The sequence below is a fragment of the Poecilia latipinna genome, unplaced genomic scaffold (assembly GCF_001443285.1).
Source record: "Poecilia latipinna isolate Pla-1442-1.1 unplaced genomic scaffold, P_latipinna-1.0 Scaffold197, whole genome shotgun sequence".
Lineage (NCBI taxonomy): Eukaryota > Metazoa > Chordata > Actinopteri > Cyprinodontiformes > Poeciliidae > Poecilia > Poecilia latipinna.
The window spans coordinates 170,656-193,926 of NW_015112813.1; the positions used below are offsets into that span (position 1 = coordinate 170,656).

At 37.9% G+C, this 23,271-nt stretch overlaps 2 protein-coding genes across 7 annotated transcripts; one reads left to right on the forward strand and one right to left on the reverse strand.

Moving 5' to 3' along the window:
* Positions 1 to 21: 21 nt before the first annotated feature.
* Positions 22 to 8,859, reverse strand: LOC106946576 (serine/threonine-protein kinase/endoribonuclease IRE1-like). 3 transcript variants are annotated; one of them, XM_015030992.1, is made up of 7 exons: positions 8,390 to 8,859; positions 4,497 to 6,492; positions 3,756 to 3,919; positions 3,136 to 3,362; positions 2,770 to 2,899; positions 2,347 to 2,447; positions 22 to 2,085 (listed from the first exon to the last, which is right to left on the reverse strand). In XM_015030992.1, the coding sequence occupies exons 2-7, from the start codon at positions 6,472 to 6,474 to the stop codon at positions 1,866 to 1,868; spliced, it is 2,820 nt and encodes a 939-aa protein (XP_014886478.1). In that variant the 5' UTR covers positions 6,475 to 6,492; positions 8,390 to 8,859; the 3' UTR covers positions 22 to 1,865. The 3 variants fall into 3 exon arrangements, with proteins under 3 accessions (XP_014886478.1, XP_014886479.1, XP_014886480.1); XM_015030993.1 differs by lacking the exon at positions 8,390 to 8,859 and adding an exon at positions 6,795 to 8,200; XM_015030994.1 differs by lacking the exons at positions 4,497 to 6,492; positions 8,390 to 8,859 and having other exon boundaries at positions 3,756 to 4,489.
* Positions 8,860 to 8,955: 96 nt separating this feature from the next.
* On the forward strand, positions 8,956 to 22,249 carry ccdc149a (coiled-coil domain containing 149a). Of its 4 annotated transcripts, none has more exons than XM_015030995.1 (13): positions 8,956 to 9,127; positions 10,697 to 10,858; positions 11,134 to 11,172; positions 11,476 to 11,583; positions 11,659 to 11,775; positions 12,344 to 12,516; positions 12,967 to 13,039; positions 13,196 to 13,280; positions 13,878 to 14,022; positions 15,004 to 15,080; positions 15,709 to 15,741; positions 19,639 to 19,731; positions 21,118 to 22,249. In XM_015030995.1, exons 1-13 carry the CDS (start codon positions 9,077 to 9,079, stop codon positions 21,621 to 21,623), a joined length of 1,662 nt encoding a protein of 553 aa, XP_014886481.1. In that variant the 5' UTR covers positions 8,956 to 9,076; the 3' UTR covers positions 21,624 to 22,249. The 4 variants fall into 4 exon arrangements, with proteins under 4 accessions (XP_014886481.1, XP_014886483.1, XP_014886482.1 ...); XM_015030996.1 differs by having other exon boundaries at positions 9,125 to 9,214; XM_015030998.1 differs by lacking the exon at positions 8,956 to 9,127 and adding an exon at positions 9,277 to 9,373.
* The last annotated feature ends 1,022 nt before the right edge of the window (positions 22,250 to 23,271 follow it).

Consider the following 23,271-nt stretch of genomic DNA (forward strand, 5'->3'; position numbering starts at 1 on the left):
AAACTAAGAGCCTTTCTTTTCTTTTCTTTTTCAGTCTTAAAAAAAATATTGACTCCTTACCAGGTGTACATATAATCAGGACTCCGATGCCACTACCTGATCTTAACAGTTCTTTGCACTTACTAACAAAAATCAGTTGATTCAGCCTGCAAGAGCATGACATTTAAAAAGTCAACTTATTTTTAGACAAACCTGACAAAGACTTCAAATGCTTTTGATAAGATGAATGGCATTGCAAGTAAATAAAAAAATATATATATGCAAGCTTTGTAATTCTTTAGTGAGATCTAGTTTGAAGCTTATTGAATGTTTCTGTTAAAAACTGCTGTACATTCATTCAGTTGAGTGATGAAATAAAAGTGAAAAGATATTGTAAAGATGTGTGGGAAAAATATTTTCTGTCAGCTTACACTATCTTTAAGGAGAATTATTATACTTAGTGGAAAAGTTAAAAATATGCATAAAATGGCATCTCAGTTGTTTAAAACCTCTTATTGTGGAAAGATCCACCAGGAAGCTTCATCCAAATCCAGACATTAGAATGATTAAATAAGTCTAAAACCATTAGAACAAAACAAATTTCAGTTTTTGATTTTATTATGGGAATCTGAGTAATCGGGGTTAGAGTTACTTTATTGTAAATGGTCGTTTCGAAAAGTAAAAATATTCAGTTCAGTACATACAGTTGAAACCAAAAGTTTACATGCACATTTTTTCTCACTACTTCACATAAATGACAAGACAAAGTGATAATTTTCAAGAAAAATACGTGATTTATTTTCATTGTCCCAGAGCAAAAATTCTAAATAGAAAACACAGCGATACATAATTCATAAAAAAAAGTTAAAATACTGAAAAAACTTCAATTGTGAACAGTAAACCAACCCAGTGAAGGCAAAGTGAAAGATTTAAGAGAAAATAAGATACACAATCAAACATGGCAAAACTCAAAACTATTGTCTCAAACTACAAATGTGAAATCTAGAAATCTACCTCTTTGGCTGAATCAGTCCGATGGGAAAAACAAAACCAAAAAAATAAAATAAATAAAAATACCACACTGAAAGCTTATCACATAAGGCAAACAATGGCATATTCAAAATAATCAGAGAAACACTTTAAATGTTTACAGCGTGCAACATTTTTGCAACATTGTTTTTTTTAACCCATTAAGATTAGGACCCTATAACAGATACAAGGTGGTACAAGAGAATCATTTAAAAATATATGTTCAAATAAGGTTGCTTTATTTTTCTAATTTTGTATAAGCAGACATATAATGAAGAGAAGAAAAATAGATTAAATCCTATAAAGTAGATCTTTTAGTTTAGTACTGCATTGAAAATATAAAACTGGTAAAATCCCAAACATTTCTACATTATGAAGAAATCAATTAATAAAAACTAATTATTGATGCTTAACATGATATATAAAATATAATCTTTGGTTTCAACATATCTCATTTCTGTACAGTAATGATATTATAATGAAGGCTTTATCTAGTTCATGTTGGGAAAGAAACAAGGCATGTTGTAAAATTAATTAAAAATCAGCAGCAGACAAGTCTGAAGTACAGATAAATATGATCCTGATAATCACCATATGCAAAGTCTTCACAGATACATAAAAAACACTTAGTATGTTACGCCCATTTTAAAAATCAAACCTCATTTACACATTAATGAGGTTTTCCAATGCATTTGGGTTTGTAAGAACATGTTCGAAGCTAATCAAGTAAAGGATTGTTACATAACATAATAACTGCATTGATAATATTGTATTATTAATAATACAATTAATAAACTAAATGACCTGCATAAGATTCAGTCATTTCTTTGTGTTTTTAAGCCTCTCTGAATTTGAATTCAATCCAAGTTACTGGGTTGAGACTCCTGAACTGGAACCCCCAGCTGCTCCTCGATGTTTGGGGAAGGCATCACAAACATGCTGCGAGAGTCTTCACTCTGAAACATTTCATTCAGTGGGATCTGCTGATTCCACCCTTTGTCTTTAGCGCACTTGAAGACACATCCAAACAGATCAGGAAATAATTCAAGGACGTCAGTTTTGGAAGCATCTTCAACACTGTGAACATGGAGAAAATTTAACTGAGTAAATATGTTTATGCTGTTTATGTTCTTGTTCTGACAACTTTGTGTTTATGCTGCAGCTCCTGCTACTATTATACAACATCAACCAATGTCTGAACCATCAGTGCATAACGTCACTCGTATATGCAAATGGAAAACAAAACTGACACAAAAGACAAAGCGGATCTTTACTAATTTAATGAGTCTTTGCACCTAAAATGCAAGTCTAGAGAACATTTGTATCAGCTTAACTTACTAGTGCTCATGCATATTGCGTATGAAACGCAGCAATCCCAGAATGTTGTCAGGGTAGGATTTTTTCTTACCATCCATCTTTTGAACCAGCTCTTGTGGAAACTCAAGAAAGAAAAGAAGGAAAAGGAAAAATGGCACCAATTTTCTTTCTTTACATGGATTTTTTAATCACAAATTTGCACATTCTCAAATCAGAACATGCAACATAGACATAGTGAAAAAATATCTACATTTACTGAGGTACTGGTTTCCCAGGGCAGTTGATATTTATGATATCAAGTTTAGTACTTAAACATTGTTTCTGTTATCAGAAACAGCCACATTCATTAGATAGAAAACTCACTATAGCTTATAGTCCAGTTAGTCATGTCATAGATATGACTTACTAGAAATATTGAGATATTTTTCTTTGTACAGCACTCACCTTTTCCTTCCACTGAGAGAAGGTTCCATGATCTGCATATCTTTCAAGCGAGTCTATAAGTTCCTGTTCTGCATTTTGATATTTTGCCACTTCCTCTCTGTTACCAACTTTTTTCAGGTATTCAATTTTTCTGTAAAGAGACATAAAAATATTTTTAATTAAGTGTTAAAACGTGTGTGGAATGAAAGAAAAGAGCAAAGCGGATATGATAATATAGCAGAGAGCTTCATCGTGTAAACAAGTTCTGATTGCATAATATCACAATTTAGGTAACATTTAGAAAAAGCAAAAGTGAAAACAGAGTATATGCTGAATTTTACTTATAATGTATAAGAATGAATAAACAGATTTGTGTTGTAGTCTTACTTCACATATGGCCAGAAGAAGGGGTGACTCAGGCATTGTTCAACTCTCGGTCTGTCTATTGGTTCTTTGTTGATCATCCATTCAATGAGATCTTTAGCCACAACATCCTGAACATCATCCAAACTGTATTTCCCTTCGTCAATGTTTGCTTCCAGCAGAAAGGATTTGCCGACGTTGAATGGGTGTTTTCCTCCAGACAGGATATAATACATCAGCATCCCTGCAACCTTAAAAGGAAACAAAACATTATAATTTTTGGTAGCACTGTATTTGACGTGGTGTGTATAAGGCTGACATGACACTGTCATAATCATGACGTAACACCTGTCATGAACACTAAGGAGTCTTTATGAAAGTCTATGACTGTTGTCATGACGTGTCGTGCAGTAAATTAATGCGAAGTTGCTTTAAAAGTTGTATTCAAAGGCCATTAAAAGTGCCAACTTTGCATAATTTTGTAAATAATTATAATTTAATGCAAAGTTGGAACTTTTAATGGACTTTCAACACAACTTTTAGAGCAACTTTGTATTGAAAGTTGTTCTATGACCCTGTAAAATAAAGTGTTACCAGTTTTTTTTTTTTGTCAATAGAGAAGTAAGTGTTGCAGGAAAATTCACCTGTACATCAGTGGTTGACTTGTACGACACAATGCACCCCTCCTCCAGAGTCTCTCTGGCTTTCCAGCACTTTGTTCCTGCAGCTACTGTTTGGTGCGTTGTTTGGTCTTTGGGTAAGCGTCGACTGATCCCAAAATCAGCCAATCTTGATTTCCCCATAACATCTGGAGGACAAATCATGAAAAGAGAGTGGTGTGGAAGGTTTTAGTTTATTCTAAAGATTAAAACAAAGTCATATTCTTACAGGGAACTTTAACGTAATGTTCAGCTACAGGAAATGAATAGTGAGATGATAATGTATATTTTCTTTTTATAATAATGAGGGTCCATCTGAAAATATTGTAGGGGTTATGGGGTAGGAGTTCATAAGTTTCTTAATTCTTCCTATTTCCTTTTCAACCATGTTAAAATTATTGTGGTACAAAAATATTTGTCTTTTGCATTCCTTGTTCAGGTGTGTGATTTTATACTTTTCATGTTTTAAATAAACCAGTAAAATGGTATCCTGTAGAATTAGTATTCTAACTTGATAAATGTCTACTTATATTATTTGCAGACCTACAGCATTGTCCTATTTATTGGTTGCTATTATTACAAAGACCAAAAAATAATAACCAATATAAACAAAGAACAACAGTCCAGACTACTCAACATTGTTATATTATGTCAATATGAGAAACAATATTGAAATATTGTATGCCAATATGAGCATTATAAAGATACAATTTTGAATGTTCTTACCAATTAAAACATTTTGTGGCTTTAAATCACGATGGAGAATCTGAGGATTTTGACAGTGAAGCACCTTTAAACTTTCAAGAAGCTCTAAGACGAGTTTCTTTCTCTGGAGGGCATCAATACCACCAGCATTGATATGTTCTTCCAAAGTGTACTCGCAAAGCTGGAGAGCAAGATATCCAAAATTTTCATCCTCTGCATGATCAATGTATCGAACAATAGAATGATGATCTAGTTCTGGCAGTCGAAGGATTCCTTCCTCATTCTTCAGAGTTTCATAGTTGCTTTTAGACATTCTTTTAATTGCAACTTCTGTGCCATCATATCTCAGTCCGAGGAATACTTCAGTTCCATCACTTCCCTTTGCTATGTGAAATTCTTTATTATTTACATAAATAATGCCTTGTATTCTTGTCACTTTGCTGTCATCAATGCTTACGAGTTTTTTAAGCTTGTCATTCCACCTTTTGCTGATTGGAAGCCTTTTTCTTAATGGTGATGCTTTGGTTGGACTGTCATTAAATGGCCTTACATTTGAGAGTAACTTTGCTACAGCAGGTATTTCTGCATCAGAAGCAGTTGTATCATCACCACAGCTTGGGTCTTCTTTTTCGTCTTTCTTTGTCTTCTTCTTCTTTTTCTTCTTTTTTTTGGATTTAGCCACAATAGAGCTTTCATCACATTCAGTCTGTGGGTTGTCTAAAAATTTTTTTAGACGTTTTAGTCCTTCTTTTAGTTTGTCATTCATTTTGGTGTCTGCGTATATCAGTATGTCCTCAGGTACTGATTTTATCAAGCCTGACTGAAAGATCTTAGCTGAGAGCAGGTTTGCAAATATGCCATATGTATAGGCCCTGATATCATGGGAGTACTGCTCATCTACAAAAGGACAGACTGTTTTGCTCAGTGTTTCAATAACGTCTGATTCCCAGCTGTTGATGTCCTTTGTTTTCTGTGTTATCACATAAATTGTTGGGAGAACAGCCTCCCAAATTTCAAGTCCTGCTTGCGTTTCCAGAACAGCCTCCCATGTTGTATGTCTCTCTTTTAGATGAAGCTGATCCAGCAGTTTGGAAAGGATGGCCTTTGCTTGTTCATTTGGTATGTCGTCCATTGTGCAGAAAACTGCATTTAACGTATCAACTACTGATCTCACTGATCCTTTTGGGATATTTTGTAAACGTCTAATTGCACTTGATACATATCGATTTAAATTATTCATTTCCTTAAGCCAATGAATACTTCTCCCTTTATAGTCTTCTACCTTCTTCTTCGCTTCTGCATTCTGAAGTGCATTTCTGCACGTCACATTGAACAGCACTTCAATCATGGTCAAATGGCTGTCAGGATTCTCCCGTAACATATGCTTATGAAAATCTTTGAAAACCTTTTCTGATGTTTCCTGTCCCACAGCAATTTCAACATCCAAAAAATAACAGATTTTGGAGCAAAAAACATTTCCTTTAGATCCCAAATTATGAATAATCCGAGCTATGATTTTGTTGGTTTTCAGTCTGTCGAGGTGTTCTGGTGGTAACAACAACACCTTTGCTTTAGCAGAGAGGAGCATTCCGACAACATCTTCTCTTTCATTACTGGCAGCAGTTTGTAGTGGTGTAGGCATCACAATTTCCCCGGGTCTCCACCCATTTGGATCTGCTTTTGCTTCAAGAAGTTTTTCTACGAAACCAATTGGAGCTTTGGCTAGTGAGACATAATGCAAAGGTGTCCACCTATTGGTCGAGGCACGATTTGGGTCTGAACCTTGTTTTATAAGGTATTTACACAAACGCATGTTATGGTTTACAACAGCAGCAGTCAGAGGGGTTACATTATCATTTAGTTTACTGTATGGGTAAAGAGCATTTATAGGGTTTTCTCGCAGTAACTTTTTAAGATTTGTTAAGTCGTCCTCTTCAATACATTTTATCACTGGATGTTTCACTGGTAACATTTGTGCGACCTGCTTGATATTATCCATGTTTGTGCTCCAGATAACCTGTAGAAAAGAGACAGCCGTTATAAACGTGTATTATGTAGTTAAAGTTACATTTTCATGTGTGCAATAGAGACACAAAGACATCTAAACACTGACAAAGTGTCAAGATTTTCCACATAGAAATAAAAGCTGTATAAAAATAGCAATTAAACACAAAAACAAGAAACTATAAGAATCATTTCACCTATAAGTTAAATCATAATAATTAATGATAACAAAGTCCATATTATTACAAAAGTAGCCTAATATTGCTCTCAGTCATTTTATAATTTGTATGTTTTGAATAATTCACCAATGCTTACCAAGCAGTCTGGGAAAAATGTGTTTGCCTCCAGTGACACAGCACACCAACACACCCAGTTTCTATGGCTATGTTCATACAACAGGCAAGTGCAACCCAAATCCAAATTTCTGCCCCTATGTTACCCTTATACAACTTTTCCATTGAGTGTTTACAGCCGTGAAAATATGTAATTTTCACACATTTGGCAGCATCTCCCTGCAGATTCACTTACCCTAACCCTACGCCTACTCTTTTTTCCAGCACATTGTCTCTCTGGGTTTCGATTCTGCCGTCTCCGGATGTTCTTGTTGTACGGCAGGCCGTTTTAACATAAAATCGGTTTTGTTTGATTATCCATTATATTCTAGATATCTAAAAATGCATTTTGACATAACCGGATTCGTCATTTGAAGGGTGACACTAACATGATTATAATTAGTTAAAATTACATTTTTAGATATCTGGATTAATGATTGCCCGTAAGCTTCTGTGTGCTGCCTCTGACAATTTCCGTTGTCCTGCACAAAATAGCCACAACAGCTCAGCATTATGGGCTATGTGGAGAATGAAAAAGTTTGTGAACTTGAAGACATGCTTCAGAAGTCTGTAAAGAGTCTCAAATTTATTATCTTCCGACAAACACAATGCACTTAAAAAAAAAGGCTAAATGTGCAACTATTAACCCATTCCAAAGCGATGCCTTTTTAAAAAATCTTTAAAATTTTATTTAAATCCATCCATTCATTCATTATCTTACACACTTATCCCTAGGACGCTGGTGCCAATCTCCATCACAGGTCAACACAGAGGCAGACAGGACAAACAATCATGCATGCACAGACCCACAATAAGGGAGAATTTAGAGAGACCAATCAACCTCACAGTCATGTCTTTGGACTGTGGGAGGAAGCTGGAGAAACCACCGCTGTATGCACGGGGAGAACACGCAAACTCCATGCAGAAAAACCTCGGTCTGGGATTCAAACCCAGGACCTTCTTGCTGCAAGACAGAAGTAATACCAACTGCAGCACTGTGCAGGCAATTTTTTACAATTTTTTTTTTTTTTTTAAGATTAAAAAAATCTTTACATTTATTTTAAATCTTAAATTAGTATTCTGCCCTGACAGAATACTAATTACATCTTGACTAGGTATCAGTAATGTCATTCTGCTAGTCATAAACCAGTTTCTGAAATCTGTAACGTAAGTGTGGTGAAACCAATTTTATGATAAATTGGTCTGCCATACCGGCACTGACGTAACAAAACCGAGCTGCACGCAAGAAACGTGATTCCCCCAGCTCAACGTCGGGAAATGATCGAAAAACTTGTATAGACCTTTGTAGGATCACATGTACTGACCCAAAAGTGCACTGGCCTTCCATGTAAAATGCCCTGCATGCTAAGCCGTCAAACATCAAACATCCAGCGTAGTATTACTACTACTAATAAGAACTATAATATTATACAAAATAGTAAAACATTATGTGTTACTTCGAAAAATCTTATACCAGAAGGCAAAAATGAGATGTGGTTTTCCATGTAACCGACTTTAGTAAACATGTCATGATTTTACTCGGCAACATTTCAAATAAGATCGTGAAAAACAACTTACACGGGGCCGTCTTCATCTGTCCCTCTGGCTTCTTGTATAATAGATTCAACTCGGTATTCTGTTCTGTGTGCTTGCTCCACCCTTTTGGCATCCGGACGTAACGTTATAAATAACACCCACATTCTTTTACACAAACTGAGGACTTTGTGTTTACATTTATGCCTAAACCTGACATTTTTTCCTAACCATAACTCAGCTCTATTCCCAGCATTTTAACCAAACTTCACACCATCTTTAAATCTAAATAGTAGAAGACAGCAGGAAAAAAAAAGTGAGGATGGAACCCCATACTTTTGCAAATGTTAATATTGCGAATGTGGTCCTCTACAGGTCTTGCATGAATAAAGAGGACAATTATAACTCCGTCTCGCGGTCCACGTCCTACCCTATTTCCCCCTGATGATAAGGTTCTATTTGCTCATTTTACGTTACATTTAACGATAACTTTACCGACACCCCACACTAAAAAAAATTGCTCTTAAGAAATCTCCCTGTTTACTGTACCCCCAGTAATGAAAATGAATTTCCTCCCTTGAGCGAAGCGTCATTTTATTTTGACGGTTCTACCGGAAGTGGTTTCATTTTGACAGCTGTGGCAAAAAAGTGACGTTGCACGATAAACAAACGAAGGAGGAGGCGAGTGAGCGGTGTTCATCCTGTATCCTGACATTTCTACATTTTACAATAATGCAGTCTTCTAAGAGGAGTGAGAGCGACTGGCAGGGACTGGTCAGCGAGGTAAGAGGACCGATAAACACCGAGAACCGCTGCTTCTCAGACGGGCGGCTTTAACAGATGCTCCTCTTGTCCATATGGAACCAGCAGGTGTGTTTGATGAACAGAGGTCATAAACTCGTTACCGCCACATAGACTCACCCGCTAAGGTCTTCACCAAGGCTTTTAGCTATGGCTCAAAAAGGCAAATATTTAAAGCCCATATAGCATCCGACAAGGTGTGGGAACGGACGGAGCAGCTAATTACAGGTGAAACACACCTGTAGGCCTACCTAGTTATCAGGATGTTTGCTTGAAATTGCTACCAATTTCTGTTGCTCAAACACACAAAAAAAAACTCAATAAGATATTATAGTTTGTACTTATTAGCTTAAGGGTTATGAATACTATTGTAAAGCACTTTACAGGTCATAAAATTAATACTTCTGCACATTCAGCTTCAGCGGCAATTTGGTTATAAGCAAGATAAGGGTTCCTCTACTCTGTTGTAGCTCTGGTAAAGTTATTATTCCTATTTTTTGTTGTTTTTATTAAGTTCACTCCCACCCGTAAATTATCAGTGCTCCTAGAATGATGAACTGGTATTGCACTGTATTACATTTCGTGCATCTGCATAGAAATTCCAAAGATGGCACATTTTGATATAACATAGCATTTTATAATCGATTTGCCCAGAGAGTTATCCAAGCAGCAGGCACACATTTAAGTTCAACAATGCAATTCCCATCTTTTGTCAGGCCTGTGCAGGAATTTTTTTCATTAGTTTCCAAAAACATGACTCTTTAGATGTTTCTCAATTATTGCCTGTGGGACTGAACAATAATCAGGAAAACAACCAATTGCAAACTTTTACTTTTTGTTTGCATTATTATTCATAACAATGTCCCACAAATTTGATACTCTCATTTGTATTAAAGTATTTCACACAGTGATATTGCAATAATGACTGAATTCCAATATATAACACAGCTAGTTTTTTAGGTCGTCTTCTTTTCCATTTATTAGTCTATGTTTTCATATTTGAGCAGATATGTTACTGTTGCTGACATTCAAAAGAAACAAAACCGTGATCTTTTTAGGATTTATTGAAACAATGTAATATTGGTTTAGTTCAGGTTTTCAATAATCCATGTAACAAACGTTTCATATTAAACTCATTCTTCTTCAGCCCACACAAACTATTGGGCCCAAAGTTATGTCACTTCCTGAATCGTCAATATATAAGCATAATATTGGAATCATTTCAAGAGATGATGTGGCGTTTTCCAAGTTAAATAATCTGTTTTGATATCATTTTTTAAAAATGTTGCAGATATTCCTTATTTTAGCTTAATTGTTGTCACAGAACTAGAACTCTATAAAAAATGAAGTTCGAGAGACTATAGGAGACGACTTGAAAGCCAGGAAGACTTGCCAAGACTAATTCTAATTATTATAAGAAAGTCTGGCTGCTTGTTAAGCAAAATAAAAAATAAAAATAAAACGTCGACCTAGACATAACTTGAAACCTAATCCATTCTTAATGCATTTTGTAACGCGTCTTCACTGTTCTCTGTTCACTCCATGTTTCAGTTCCTGGTGTGTAAACGCAAGTTGGAGAGTAAAAAGGAGGCGCTGCTCATCCTGTCCAAAGAGCTGGACACATGCCAACAGGAGAGAGACCAGTACAAGCTGATGGCCAACCAGCTGAGAGAGCGCCACCAGGGACTGAAGAAGAAGTACAGGGAACTTATTGTGAGTGTTCAACATGCAGGAAACAAAATAGAACTGGATAGAAACATAATGTATATTTTACTTCTGATTTTAAGGACATTGATAAATGCATATCTGACCACTTTCTCTTGTTGTTGTGGCATTTAGTAAATAAAAATAATGTTGGTAATTCTAACTGGCCTAAAATGTAGGACGTTTGGTCTGATTTAGCTTTGGACAGTGAGAAAGAAGGTGTGTGTCTTTTAATTTACTGTATGTAAACTTCTGATTTCAACTGTAAATTTTTCTCGTTTCAGGATGGGGATCCTTCTTTGCCACCAGAAAAACGTAATCAGGTGAGTTGCTGTTCACAACAAAGATGATCAAATATCTAATTTAAACCAGGCCAACTTCTCATTGTTTAACTTTACTTATCAATACTGATTATAGTTATGTTACATAGGACAAAAAAACTCTTACACAACAATGTTTTGGTCAACTTTATTGCCATCTCATTTTCTGGCAATACTTTTTTGTTAGATCTTAATGAGGAAAGCATTTATATCCCCCTTGAAGGTTTTATTAGTGTATCTGCAAGCTTTTGTGAGGAATCAAGTGGCTTTGCGTGGATTCACTTTCCCCCTCTCCTCCTTCCTCAGGTGAACCTGGGTCAGCTGTTGAGGGACTCCAGGGAACGAGTGAGGAAGCTCACTGAGGAGGTGAAGGACCTCAATCAGAGGCTGGCTGAGGCCCAGGGGGACAACAAGGTGCTCTCACAAAGATCCACTGAAAGAAAAACACATATTTTTGAAGGAATTGAACTTAATGTCTTCTTCTTGCAGCTGCTGAGGATGACCATCACTCGACAGAGGCTGGGAGACGAAGAGGTGGGGGTCCGCCACTTTCCTGCACATGAACGAGAGGACTTGGTTTCTCAGCTAGAAAGAGCAGGGCGACAGGTGACATGTTTTATCTCATGTTACTTAAACAAAATACATTATTTTTAAAAGTTTTCTATGCTTGTATGTTGCTATAAGCTCTATTGCAACACCATACAAAAGATGTTAAATCAAATTTATATTGACTGCAAGTTAAATTGGTAGACTTTGTCAAACCCTGCTTTTATTTTTTTTTCGCTAATGGTCTCATGCTGATTTTTATAAAATATTAAAGATTGTGACCACTGATCAAACAAAAACAACTGAGACTCCTTGCTGGTAGATATTGTGTATTGGTGTCATATAAGACACTTTTTCTTTGCCTCCTCCACAGCCATTCTCCTGAATTTTTCCTCTGCAGTCCTGACATTCAGGATGACTTATCATTATTTGGCTATAAATACGCAAGAAAAAAATTAATTTGACCGCTAGAGGTTAACGTTTTCTGTCAAATGACTCCAAGACTACAATTGTAGTGCTGGTAAATTCATAATGTGAGGCTTCTCATTTCCTGAATAATGAAAGCGACTTGTGAAGTCTCAACAAGCTGTACGTCACAGAAACCTTTGACCTTGTCACGTGTTTGTAGATGGAGGAGATGGAGCACACCATAAAAGCCTTGACGGACGAGTTGCAGGACGTTAAAGCAGAACGCATCGTTTTCAGGGAGAAGGCTGACCGGCTGAATGTTGAACTGAACCACATTTTAGGGAACCATGAGTCGCGCATCATTGATGTGGATGCACTCTGCATGGAAAACAGGTGAATAGAAAACGCTGTGCATCTTTTATTAAGTGGTTTCCACTGTAGGCTTGTAACGGTGAGGTTCTCAGTTTGAACCCCAGCTTTGGGCCTTTTTGCATGGAGTTTTCATGTTCTACCTGCAAATGTGTGGGTTCTGTCCAGGTACAGTCCAAAAACATGAGATGTCAAAGGCTCCAAAAAGCATGTAGCTTTTTTTATGGATGTAAACTGAAATCATAGACCACTGTGCAAAAGTTTACTGTTTTCAAAGCAAAGTATAAACACATTAGGGATGATTCAAAACCTTGGCACATTAATGTACCTGAACTTTATTATTTCATGTATCGCCTTCTGCCTTGTTCAGAATTACCATTTTCCAGAACTTAGAACTGTCACGTCTTGCATATAAAAAGCCTCTAGCCATCTGTGCTTTGACGCTGATCGCATTTTTAATCGCTTTCACGTTAGGTATTTACACGACCGGCTCTCGCAACTTCAGGAGGAGGTGAACCTGCTCAAATCAAACATCATGAAGTACAAGGTAACTGCTTCTGTTCCAGGGTTAATGCTACAACAGTTTTTTAAATCTCCGAAGCCCACAGGATTTCCTTTTTTGTTTGTTTTTGTTTTTTTATGAAAGAAGCCGCATAAACTCAAATCATCCATCAAGCTTTGTTGTCTGGTTTCCTCTCCACAGACGGCCCTCGAGAGGAGGAAAAACTCCAGCGCATATGGGAGATCAAACAGCGTTCCCCTTACAGGAGTGCTGTCAGCCAAACAAGGTGAAAACACCAACTGTTGAGCTCACGTTAAACATAAAATACAGAGCCGTTCATCTGGAAAGCGTAAAAAAATGAAAAAGCTGGCGAGACTGTGCCTGTCACCTCGGTTTTATCTCCCAAATTTGATTAGATATCTTCATTGTCATCAGTAAAAGAAACTAGTTTTCCCGTCTCAAGCTGTGGTTTTTACTAAATTATTTAATAACCTATGTTTTGCCGATCCTTCAAGCCACCATCCGGACACCAACTGTGTTTTTAATTGTATTCTCAGTGGTGCAGAGTGCCACTGGCAGGGAAATGAGGCTGCCATGATGACTGACAGTCACTGGCAGAAGCAGCACAGTGGGTTCTGGAGTTAAAGTTAGGGAGGTGTCACCTAGCAGACAGCTGTTTCTAACACTCCGTCTCTGTCTTACTCTTGTCACGCTGTTTCCTCCCCCTCTCATTCCGTCAACCTGTTTTCTCTGATGTCTGCTTTTTAAGGTTTTGTTGATGCATTATTAGTAGATTGTGGCTCCGCTCCTCTGTCTTAGAAAATTTCGGTCCTGCTTTTCCTGTCACACTGTTGTCACTTTTCTTCCATTTTTTTTTTTTTAGTCCAGGAGATGCTCCTGGAGGAGCAGGGCTGCAGCTTACCTGCCACACCTCAGTCCATCTCTGACCTCAAGTCGCTCGCCACCGCTCTGCTGGAGACCATCCATGAGAAGAATCTGGTCATCCAGCACCAGAGGCACACAAACCGGTACAGCGCCTTGCAAATTTTATTTTATTATTTTTAACTCTTCCACATTTGGTCACCTAGTAATCTTGAACTGCAACATTTTACTGGTGCTTATGATATGGTAGACCAACTCGAGATGGAGCATAATATTGAAGTAGAGAGAAACTAGTGCATTTTTAATGTGTTAATAAAAGTTTTATAAATTAAAAAATACTGAAAAGTTTGCCATGCACTTATATTTATTGACTAATCATACTACTTGACACAATCGCTCCAACTCTTTCAGACTGAGAAGAGGGTGTGGAAAAAGATTTTTCAAGTCTTGGTAGAGATTCTCAGTTTTGGTCTGAACTTTGACTAGGCCATTTAATGCACAAATATGCTTTGATCTAAGCAACCCGCAGCTCTGTTTAGCTTGTCTGTCTAGCATGATGCTGCCACCACCATGTTTCACCATCTGGCGGGTGTATTCAAAGCAATATGCAGTGTTAGGTTTCCTCCATTTTATATTAAGGTTAAAAAGTTTTGGTTTCATCTGACCAGGGCATTTTCTTGCATGCGTTTTTGTCTCCTTCTGTATGGTAGTTAGTGAACTTTAAAAATGACTTCTTATTATTTTATTTTTACTATGGCAGAGGTGCTCAAGTCCAGTCCATGAGAGATACTACCCTGCAACTTTTAGATGCATCTTTGCTCCAACACACCTGTCTCAACTGCATGAATTCCCTCATCAGCAGTCATTGTTTTACAACCTAACCTTACTTTAGGTGATTTATTGCATGCACTTGATTTTATGTCTTAGTATTTGCATAAGGGATTCTGCATACAAAGGCACGCCACACTTTTCAGATTCAGTCTTACCATTTTACTTCCAACACCACCACCTGACACACTTCAGTAGTAACTGTTATATGAGCCCTCCTCCTCAAAGACAAACACTTAAGACAGACAAACACAGACTAAGTGTGTGTAGAAACCTTACCTCTTATTTCTGTTCTGCAGGATCCTGGGAAACAGAGTTGCAGATTTGGAGAGGAAGTTAAAAACCTTGGAAGTCTCGGGATTGTGGAGTTTACCAGGTGAGTTAAAAAAAATACATAGGAAATGGATTATACTGTAGTAAATACTGAAAACCTAAAATAATCCCCAGATAGTGAGTGTCAGGAACAACCCAGTTCCACCATTTTTACTGTTGTTACAAGAATGAATGTCTTTGTCAGTTTGGAATTTAGCCCAAATTTGTACATTTTCAAGTGTACTTAATTGTCAATTTCAGGCTCTTTTTGTATCCATTTCTATGTTTACCAAGACAGGCGACACTGAGAACACAGTCGCTCTACCACACCATGAGCAAACACAGCTGTGTGACTGTTCATGTTTATCCTGTGTATTAACCTTTCCTCAACAGATCCGTCACCACTACTGACAGTGGACACACTTTCTTTCACAAAAAAAGAGTAGAAAATAAATATTTTTAAAGGTTATTTATATATTTTTTTCTTTAATATTAGTTTCCCTGACATTTTTTTGTGTGAAAAGTATATATTAGTTAACTCTAAATTCCCCAAAACTCTGCATGCCACACATCTTCTGCTGAGGTGTAAATACATGCATGTCCACTCTTCCTCTATTAACTATAACATATCAATAAGGTTTTGTATTTACAACGTTGTACCTCTCTGTCTCTCCCCTCTGGCTGCGTCTCAGGCTTGACCTACCACGTATCTGTGGGAATTGGGAGTATGTATTCCTTCTGCCCCACTTAGCCCATCCATGCACCCCCTCCTCTGTATGTCATGCCAGAACAAATCTGGGCAGATGCCCAGAAAACATGCCACCTCGTACCCGCCTTTTACCATGTGTCAACTCCATTGACCACCAGCTAGTGTGTTTGTTCATGATACCATCGACGCAACCAGACCACATCATCAACACACACCGTTTGTATTGATCCAGCTGGCCTGGTATAGATGGGGGAGGGAGATGGAAGAAAAGTGCTAGCAAAAGTATTCATGCTTTCAGATTAGTCACAATCCTTTAATATATTTTTGTGGGATTTAATCAGATAGGCAACTCAAAGTAGTTTATATTTGTGTACAGAAAAAGTACATTTAAAAAACATCTTTTTGCAAAAATATGAAAAAAAGTTTAATGTTTACTGTGTGTTGTTCATGGCATGTGGCGAACTAGGAACAATATTTATAATGGCTTTAATTTAGGATATGCTTTCTTGTTGCCACTTCCATGATCAACTGAGAGCCAAATAGCTGATTAATGCTCTCTTTGCCCGACCTGCTAAGTTTGATGGATGGCCATTAAAATAAAACATTTTGGATGGATTTGTACAATTCATAATCAAAGGCATGCCACACTTTTCAGATATTTATCTGTTCATTTAAATTTTTTTAAAATTCTACATTATTTCGACTTGCTCCTGTTGAACCTCTTAAGTGGATCAATGACTGGATGAGTTTCACTTCCACTTAAAAAATATGCAACGTTTTGTGTTGCTCCATCATTTAAAGTGCAATGAGGTTTGTGGTGACAAGAAAAATAAACAAAAAAAAAAGATTAAGGGATATGAAGATTTCTGAAATCCAGTTTATTTCTTATGTTAAGGTTCACCAGAAACTTTATAAAATACAGCTGTAAAGGTTATTTAATATTTAACTCATTATTAACAGTTCATTTACAGATTTAAAGCCTTTTTGTAAACAAAGTAGTACCATTATATTCAGCTGAAGTAAAAAAAAAAAAAACTTAAAGAAAAAAATCCTTTAGGATCCAGAAGTAAGAATGTAGAACTGAAAGTCAATCTTCAAGCTGTTTAATTCCTTTAAACAAAAAATGTTGTGTATTATGTAAAGTAACATTCTTACTCGAATGGTCTGAGTAAATCCAAGTGACCAACCCTCTTCACAAGAAAAGCACTTCCTCCTTTTTGCCACCGGAGGGCGATGTTACACTATCTACCAAGCAGTGTGAAAGGTGGAGGGGCTGTGGCTGGCTGGAGGTGCGCTGTCATGAGACCGTCATTCTCTTCGCCATAAAACTGACAAGCATCCATTACTGAAAATGATTGCCCACATTACAAACACATTTAGGGGAATGTGCCGTTATTAGGGAATTTGTAGGCGAGGGCCCAGAGTGCCTGATGAGCACGCTGTCCACCACAGTTAGGGAGACAAGGATATAGAGAAAGAGAGGCGAGTGTCTGTGGCCTTGATGTGATAGGACGTCGGGCTGATGGATATTAGAGCCAAACAGGATAGGATGGAGGGCCTTGGCTGCCTACCTGAAGCCCGGAGAACACGGAAAGCGACTACATTGTCTACGGATGAGAGAGGGCAGAAAACAATAACAATCACATCGATGTAGTGAGTTAGATGAAGTTGAGATTGATGGGCTCTCGCAGTCCGCCCTAACTTCATGCTAAATAAGTGCAAGCTGAACTGTAACGCTGCAAATGGAAGCCTTGAAGGGTGCGTCAGGCTACAGACTGCACCTTCAAAGCTTTATTTTATCCTACTGACAGACTTCAGCTGCTTAAGTGACTCATTTTAACTGAAAAAGATGTTTCACAGCTACAAAGGACTGCGTTCCAGACTACCTAAATGAGCTCATTTATCTTTCTTTGGTTTTCAGTATTTTATTATAAATATGGCTTTTTGAGGTTTCACATTATTATAACATTTCTTTATTGCTGGATAAAGGGATGAGTAAGGACTGAATTTGAAAATTTTTGGACAGATAAAACTAATTTTCCTGCCTCCTCTGGACACGGTTTAGTCTAGGTTACATGTGGAGCAGATAGTATCTTCCTGTGATGCTCTCTTAACACCTGCCAAAAACATTTGGATGCATCCTGGCACAACAGACCATCAACTAGACTTGCACTACTTTGTTAAAACCAGCTTAAAGACCTTAAGAGGTCTTCCAGGGTGCATCAAGAAGGCGTTGCACCCACCATTACAGGTGATGGAGGTTGCTGTTTTGAGCATTAATGGTATGGCATTATCGTCAATAACTGTTTTGAGAAACAGATATTCAACTTACTTTTTATTTGTAGGCATTAATGAGTAAAAATGTCTAGATCTAGAAAATTTCTGCTTGATTTTAAAGACAAATATTTACCATTAGGGCATTTTCTGTCTCTATTGACTGTTTTCACCAGCAAAATATACAAAGGAATCAATTTATAAGTTTTTTTTATTATTTCAAGTCATTTTAGATTTGGTGAATCTTTACCCATTATGCTTTGTCAGACTAGTGAGAATAATTGTGAAAAAGACTATCAATTGGGATAAATCACTTTTGAATAATTGCTGGGTTTTTTAAATGAGGAAGCCTTTAGTGTTCATCCATATTGCATTCTGCAGTAAAACAGATCCAGTGTTTTCTCACCATTGTTGGCAATTTGCAGTTTTGTCCTATAAGATGTCACTTTAAAGGTCACATTTTGCCTTTTGGGTTTCTTTTTCTTTCCTTCTTGTTACAAAAAAACTTCCCAAAACCCTGAGTTAATGGTGTTATTCTCTCCCTACGAAAACGGAGCAGCTGAGCCGCCTTGTTTTGTGGCCCAGGCTTTTCTTCCGTTATTTGTTTACATCAACATGCAACAGATTTGCATAATGCCTGCCTTCTGGCTATGTTGGCACAACTCAAACAAAGAAAAAAAAGTTGCCCTTCATCATTTTTAACCAATCTGAACAGAGTTTTTGGAATTGGGGCCAAGAAAAACACATCTTGTAGTTTTTTTTTTTTTTTTGCCATACTGTGACAAGCAGTTCTGTAATAATAGAAGAGTGGAGAATAACTAAGTTTTCTTTATTGTTTTTTTATAATACTAAAAATTTATACAAACTTCTTTGAGTAGAGCCTTAATTAGAAACTGGCATGACACGAATCGGTTTTCTATAATCCTTCCATCAACTCTTACCAGCTTTCCTTTCAAGCCTGGGGAAAATGACCCCCCCCCAGAGTATGACTCTGCCACCACCATGTTTCATCCTGGGGGTTTTCAGGGCGATGTGGACGTTGAAACGTTTTAATCTCGGACACAATTTCAGTACACATGATCTCACTCACTGTTTCGATATCACATTACAACATGCACTCATAACAATGTTCCCTGTTCACCACTCTTATTTCCCATGCATCATCACTCCATTGTTGCATCTGGTTTTTGACTTCTTCTTTTTTTTTTTTTCCTCACAGTAGAACTAGTCTGACTTTTACCAGCTTGTAGTTTCTGTAAAAGAACTACACACATGCACACTTCTGCGCTTGTGTTTATGTGCGCATACAAGGGTGTTTATATTTATAACGTCTGGATTATGGTGTACAGTCTCTTTCGAGGAGCATATGGTGTCAGCCTAAAAGGCGTGCAGCCATCACTAATGAAGACGGATGACAGGGAGCTGAATCCTCTTTCTGTGAGCGCTGCACTGCATACGTGAGTGCATGTTTGTATGATGTGTGGTTAAGGGGGAGGTGGGAAAAGTCTTAAATGTGCTTCATCCATTCCATAATGTCTTAAAAGTTACTACCGGCTTAGTGTTTTTTTTTGTTTTTTTTTCTGTCGTCGTGTTGGATGTGAGAGTAACTGAGGTCGGCGGCGTTTCTGTCGTCTTACAGGAACCAGGGACAATATGGCACTAAATGAAAATCTCCAGCCAGAGCTTCATCCAACGTGTGCCACGTCTTTGCCAAACACGCAGCCCCTCAAAGGTGAGTCTGTAACTGTGTGTAGCTTCTTCTTACTGATGAGAATCCCCATCCCTGCCATTAACACAGCAATTAGCCACCATGTGGAGAAACGCTCCTTTCCGTCTCCCGTGTTTAACCCGAGTCCTTCCCCTTCCCGCCTCTGCTCCTCTCAGCCTCTTATTGGTGCAAGCTGCCCAAATGCCATGGCATTTTGGAAATGTGAAGCGAATTCTCGCCCACTGACATTCAGAAACTTCTGCCATGTTCTCTTTTAAGAGAGGGTGGAGAGGATGCCATAAATATGGATGCCACTTCCAGTAATGTTGCTGGGGTTTTTTGTTTTTTTTTCCTCTCTTCTCGCTGTTTTGGCCTCTGAGAGTGTGTATAAAAATGTGGCTGGGACTGTGCGTGCAGTCTTTAACCTTTTTGCCTGAACATCCACAAATATGGGTCAGTGAGCCCCTAAGAGAGGGATTTTCGGGGACGAGGCAGAACTAAGCTGTTGCTATTACTCAGACGGAGGCGTCATACTTGTTTCAGCTCCACCTGTCTGGGGCACTGCTGCTAAATTTAGCCTGATTCAGTCACATGCAGCGTTTGACATATTTACTTATTCCTACCGTGGAACTTGTTCACATTTTGTCACATAGCAATCACAAACTTCAGTGCATCTTAGGGGAGTTTTGTGTGATAGGCAAATGCAAAGTAGTAATTAGGAAGGTAAAATGCTTGGTTTTTAAGAAAATATATAATAAATAATGTAAACCTAGAAACACAGCAAACTAGTCAGGGAGAAAGTTGAGCAGATGTTTAACAGCATTAGGTTATAAAATGATTCCTTAAGCTAAACAAAATATCCCATAAATATAAATGCAGGCCCCACTTTTTAGAGCATTATTGGTTAAAAATCACCAATTCTTTTGCTTCTACTTGCCCTCTACAATAATTTACTACTTTGTCAGTGTATCCCATAAGAGCTCAATAAAATTCCCATATTTTTGTGACTGACATGTCAAAAAAATCTGGAAAAGTTCAAGTGTTGGTGAATACTTTTGTCAGGCATCATATGAAACTCAGTTTTAAACAAGTAACAGTGATACATTGACAATTTTTCTTATTTTGTTGTGTTTAGCACATCATGGACTTGGTTTTTGAAAGTAAAAATGTGTTGTAGAACTAAACTCTAGTTACAGATGTAAAGAGAATTTGAAAAGATGCGGTAAAACGTTGTTGTTTTGATGTGCGGTGCCGTTTGTTTTAATGCGTAGATGATCTCCCCCGTGAACACCATCAGGGCAAATTGAAGCAAAAGTGTTTGCTTTCTGATCTTGGCTTTGGCTGCAGCTCAAGTGAGCAATTACAATGACCAATCACCTCAATTTTTTTCCTTCTCTCCTCTTCTGTCAGATGACAGAAGTTCACATGAATCATCTTGGGAATGCCGCACCGCTGGCAGTGACCTTGGCACAGATGGCGCCGGCAGGGAAGACGCACCTGCACTGCTCAGCGGCGCGGATCCTTTCGCGGGCATGGAGACGGATGGGATTGACGGGAGAGAGGGAGAAATCGTGACCCTGAGAGACGATCCGGAGCCGGAGGATGAACGGAGTCCGGTGGAGGAGGCAGGGCGCGAAGAGGAGGGAGCCGAGGACGAGGAGCTGGGCTCCTCTGTGGAGGAAGGGGAAGAAGCCGCTCTGGCACTGGATCTCCGTCTGACCGAGTCGAAGCTTCAGTGGCTTTCCATCGCACAGACTTCTGTCAGATATTCAGAGGTTTCCTGCCAGGACAGGGAGTCTAACGATGCACTTGAACACGAAGAAGCCTCGGCATCGATTCCAAAGAGTCAGGCCACAGAGGGACAGAGTAACACTGAGTGGGACATTCACTGTCCATCTGCACCTGGCATGATCTAACGTCACGAAAAGATGGGGGGAAAACTTCTCTAAGTCCTTGTCGTCGTTATTGATGATTACATTAATCATCCCTAGTTGGATTCCCACTGCTTAGCCTCTGCTCATTAACTTCCTTCCACACTGAGCAGCTCGCTTTCAGTCAATAAAACAGAGAAAACACTTTTCTTCCCTCCCCCCCAGATGCTGCTGACAAAGCCAGAGGTGCACTCTGCATCTAGACTAGCTTCTGTTGCGCTAAAGCAAAAAAAAATCTTTCAAACAGTAGAGCTGCAAACTCGATGCCCTGCAGAAAAACTAACAAGTGATCAGCTTGTGTATCCTATATTCTCTTGTTGCGTTTCCCCGTGAGGAGATAATCCCAGTTGTTTGCTTTATTTTTCTATCAAAGCTAAGGAATGCCAATAAAAGTGCTGCATTTTTGGAGGGGATCACTTCCAAAAGTGATCTCAAATTGGTGAAGTGCCAAAATTTGAATTATATGTGTGATGGATACTTTTGAATTCATTGTTTCACCTTAATACTGTTAATATTTGTTTGTCTAAATCTTGCCTATTTTTTGATGTATTTGGATGTGCCTTATGTGTCAAAAATATTTAATATTTATAAATGGAAATTCATAAAAAGCTGCCATATTGTTTGGTTGTATTCATTTGCAGTACAGAAAGTTGGGATCTATTTGTTCTGTTGTTTTTGTTTCCTTATTTAAAAAAAAAAAAAAACATTAATCTCCAGCCAAACGTACTTTAAACAATAACATGGAGGAAGAACATCCTTTGAAACCCACAGGTTGTTACTGCACACAGCCCAGTATTCACTAACGACCCATTACAAAAGTAATTTAATTTCAAAGAGGTACTATGATTAATATAAACATTCAAAATATATTCTCATAAAAGAAAGATAAAAGTTTGGTCATGAGGCATTTTTAAAAAAAGAAAACCTGTTTGAAAGCTTAAAAAACATGAAAGCCACAGTGAAGGCAACATCATGCTGTAGGGATTGTGTTCTTGGAACTTGAGTGTGACCGTTTGACCTTCCTGTTCTTCATTTTTCAGATTTTTTTTTTTTTAGTTCGACATGTAAATGCATTAAAATATTAACTTTACTTTTTTTCCTTTTTAAACATTTTACAAGGGTCATCAATAATTGTGCAGAGCGCTAAAGCTGAGGTCCAAATTGCTCTTCGAAACCCAAAAGCTTAAGCTTTTTTAATAAACATTTAATTTAATTGACTCTTAGCCTTGAGAGGAAGATGTTTTCTTCTTTCAATTCTCTCTTTTGAATGAATAAATCGCACACTTCATGTAGGACGTCAGTTTTATCGCGTTTTAAACTTAAACGTGCAGTAGAGCTTCTTCAGAACAGCAGAAGTTTTCCTGTCGAGAAAAAAGTTGAATCCGTAAACACACCCGGGTCGTCTCGTGGCCAAAGTCCAGAGCGCAGTGTGTTTTGGGAAATCAGCAGCGAGTCCCACTCCCACATGCAGGTGACAGCTGGCCTCTCCAGGCAAACGCAGCATCAAACCCAGAATGCATGAACTGCTTATTCTGCAGGAGGCCGCTTGCTATTTTTAATCACTAATATAAAATAGAGCCGAGGAAAAAGAGGGAATTCAGCTTTGGAGTGGGGTGGAGATGAGTGGGGGGGA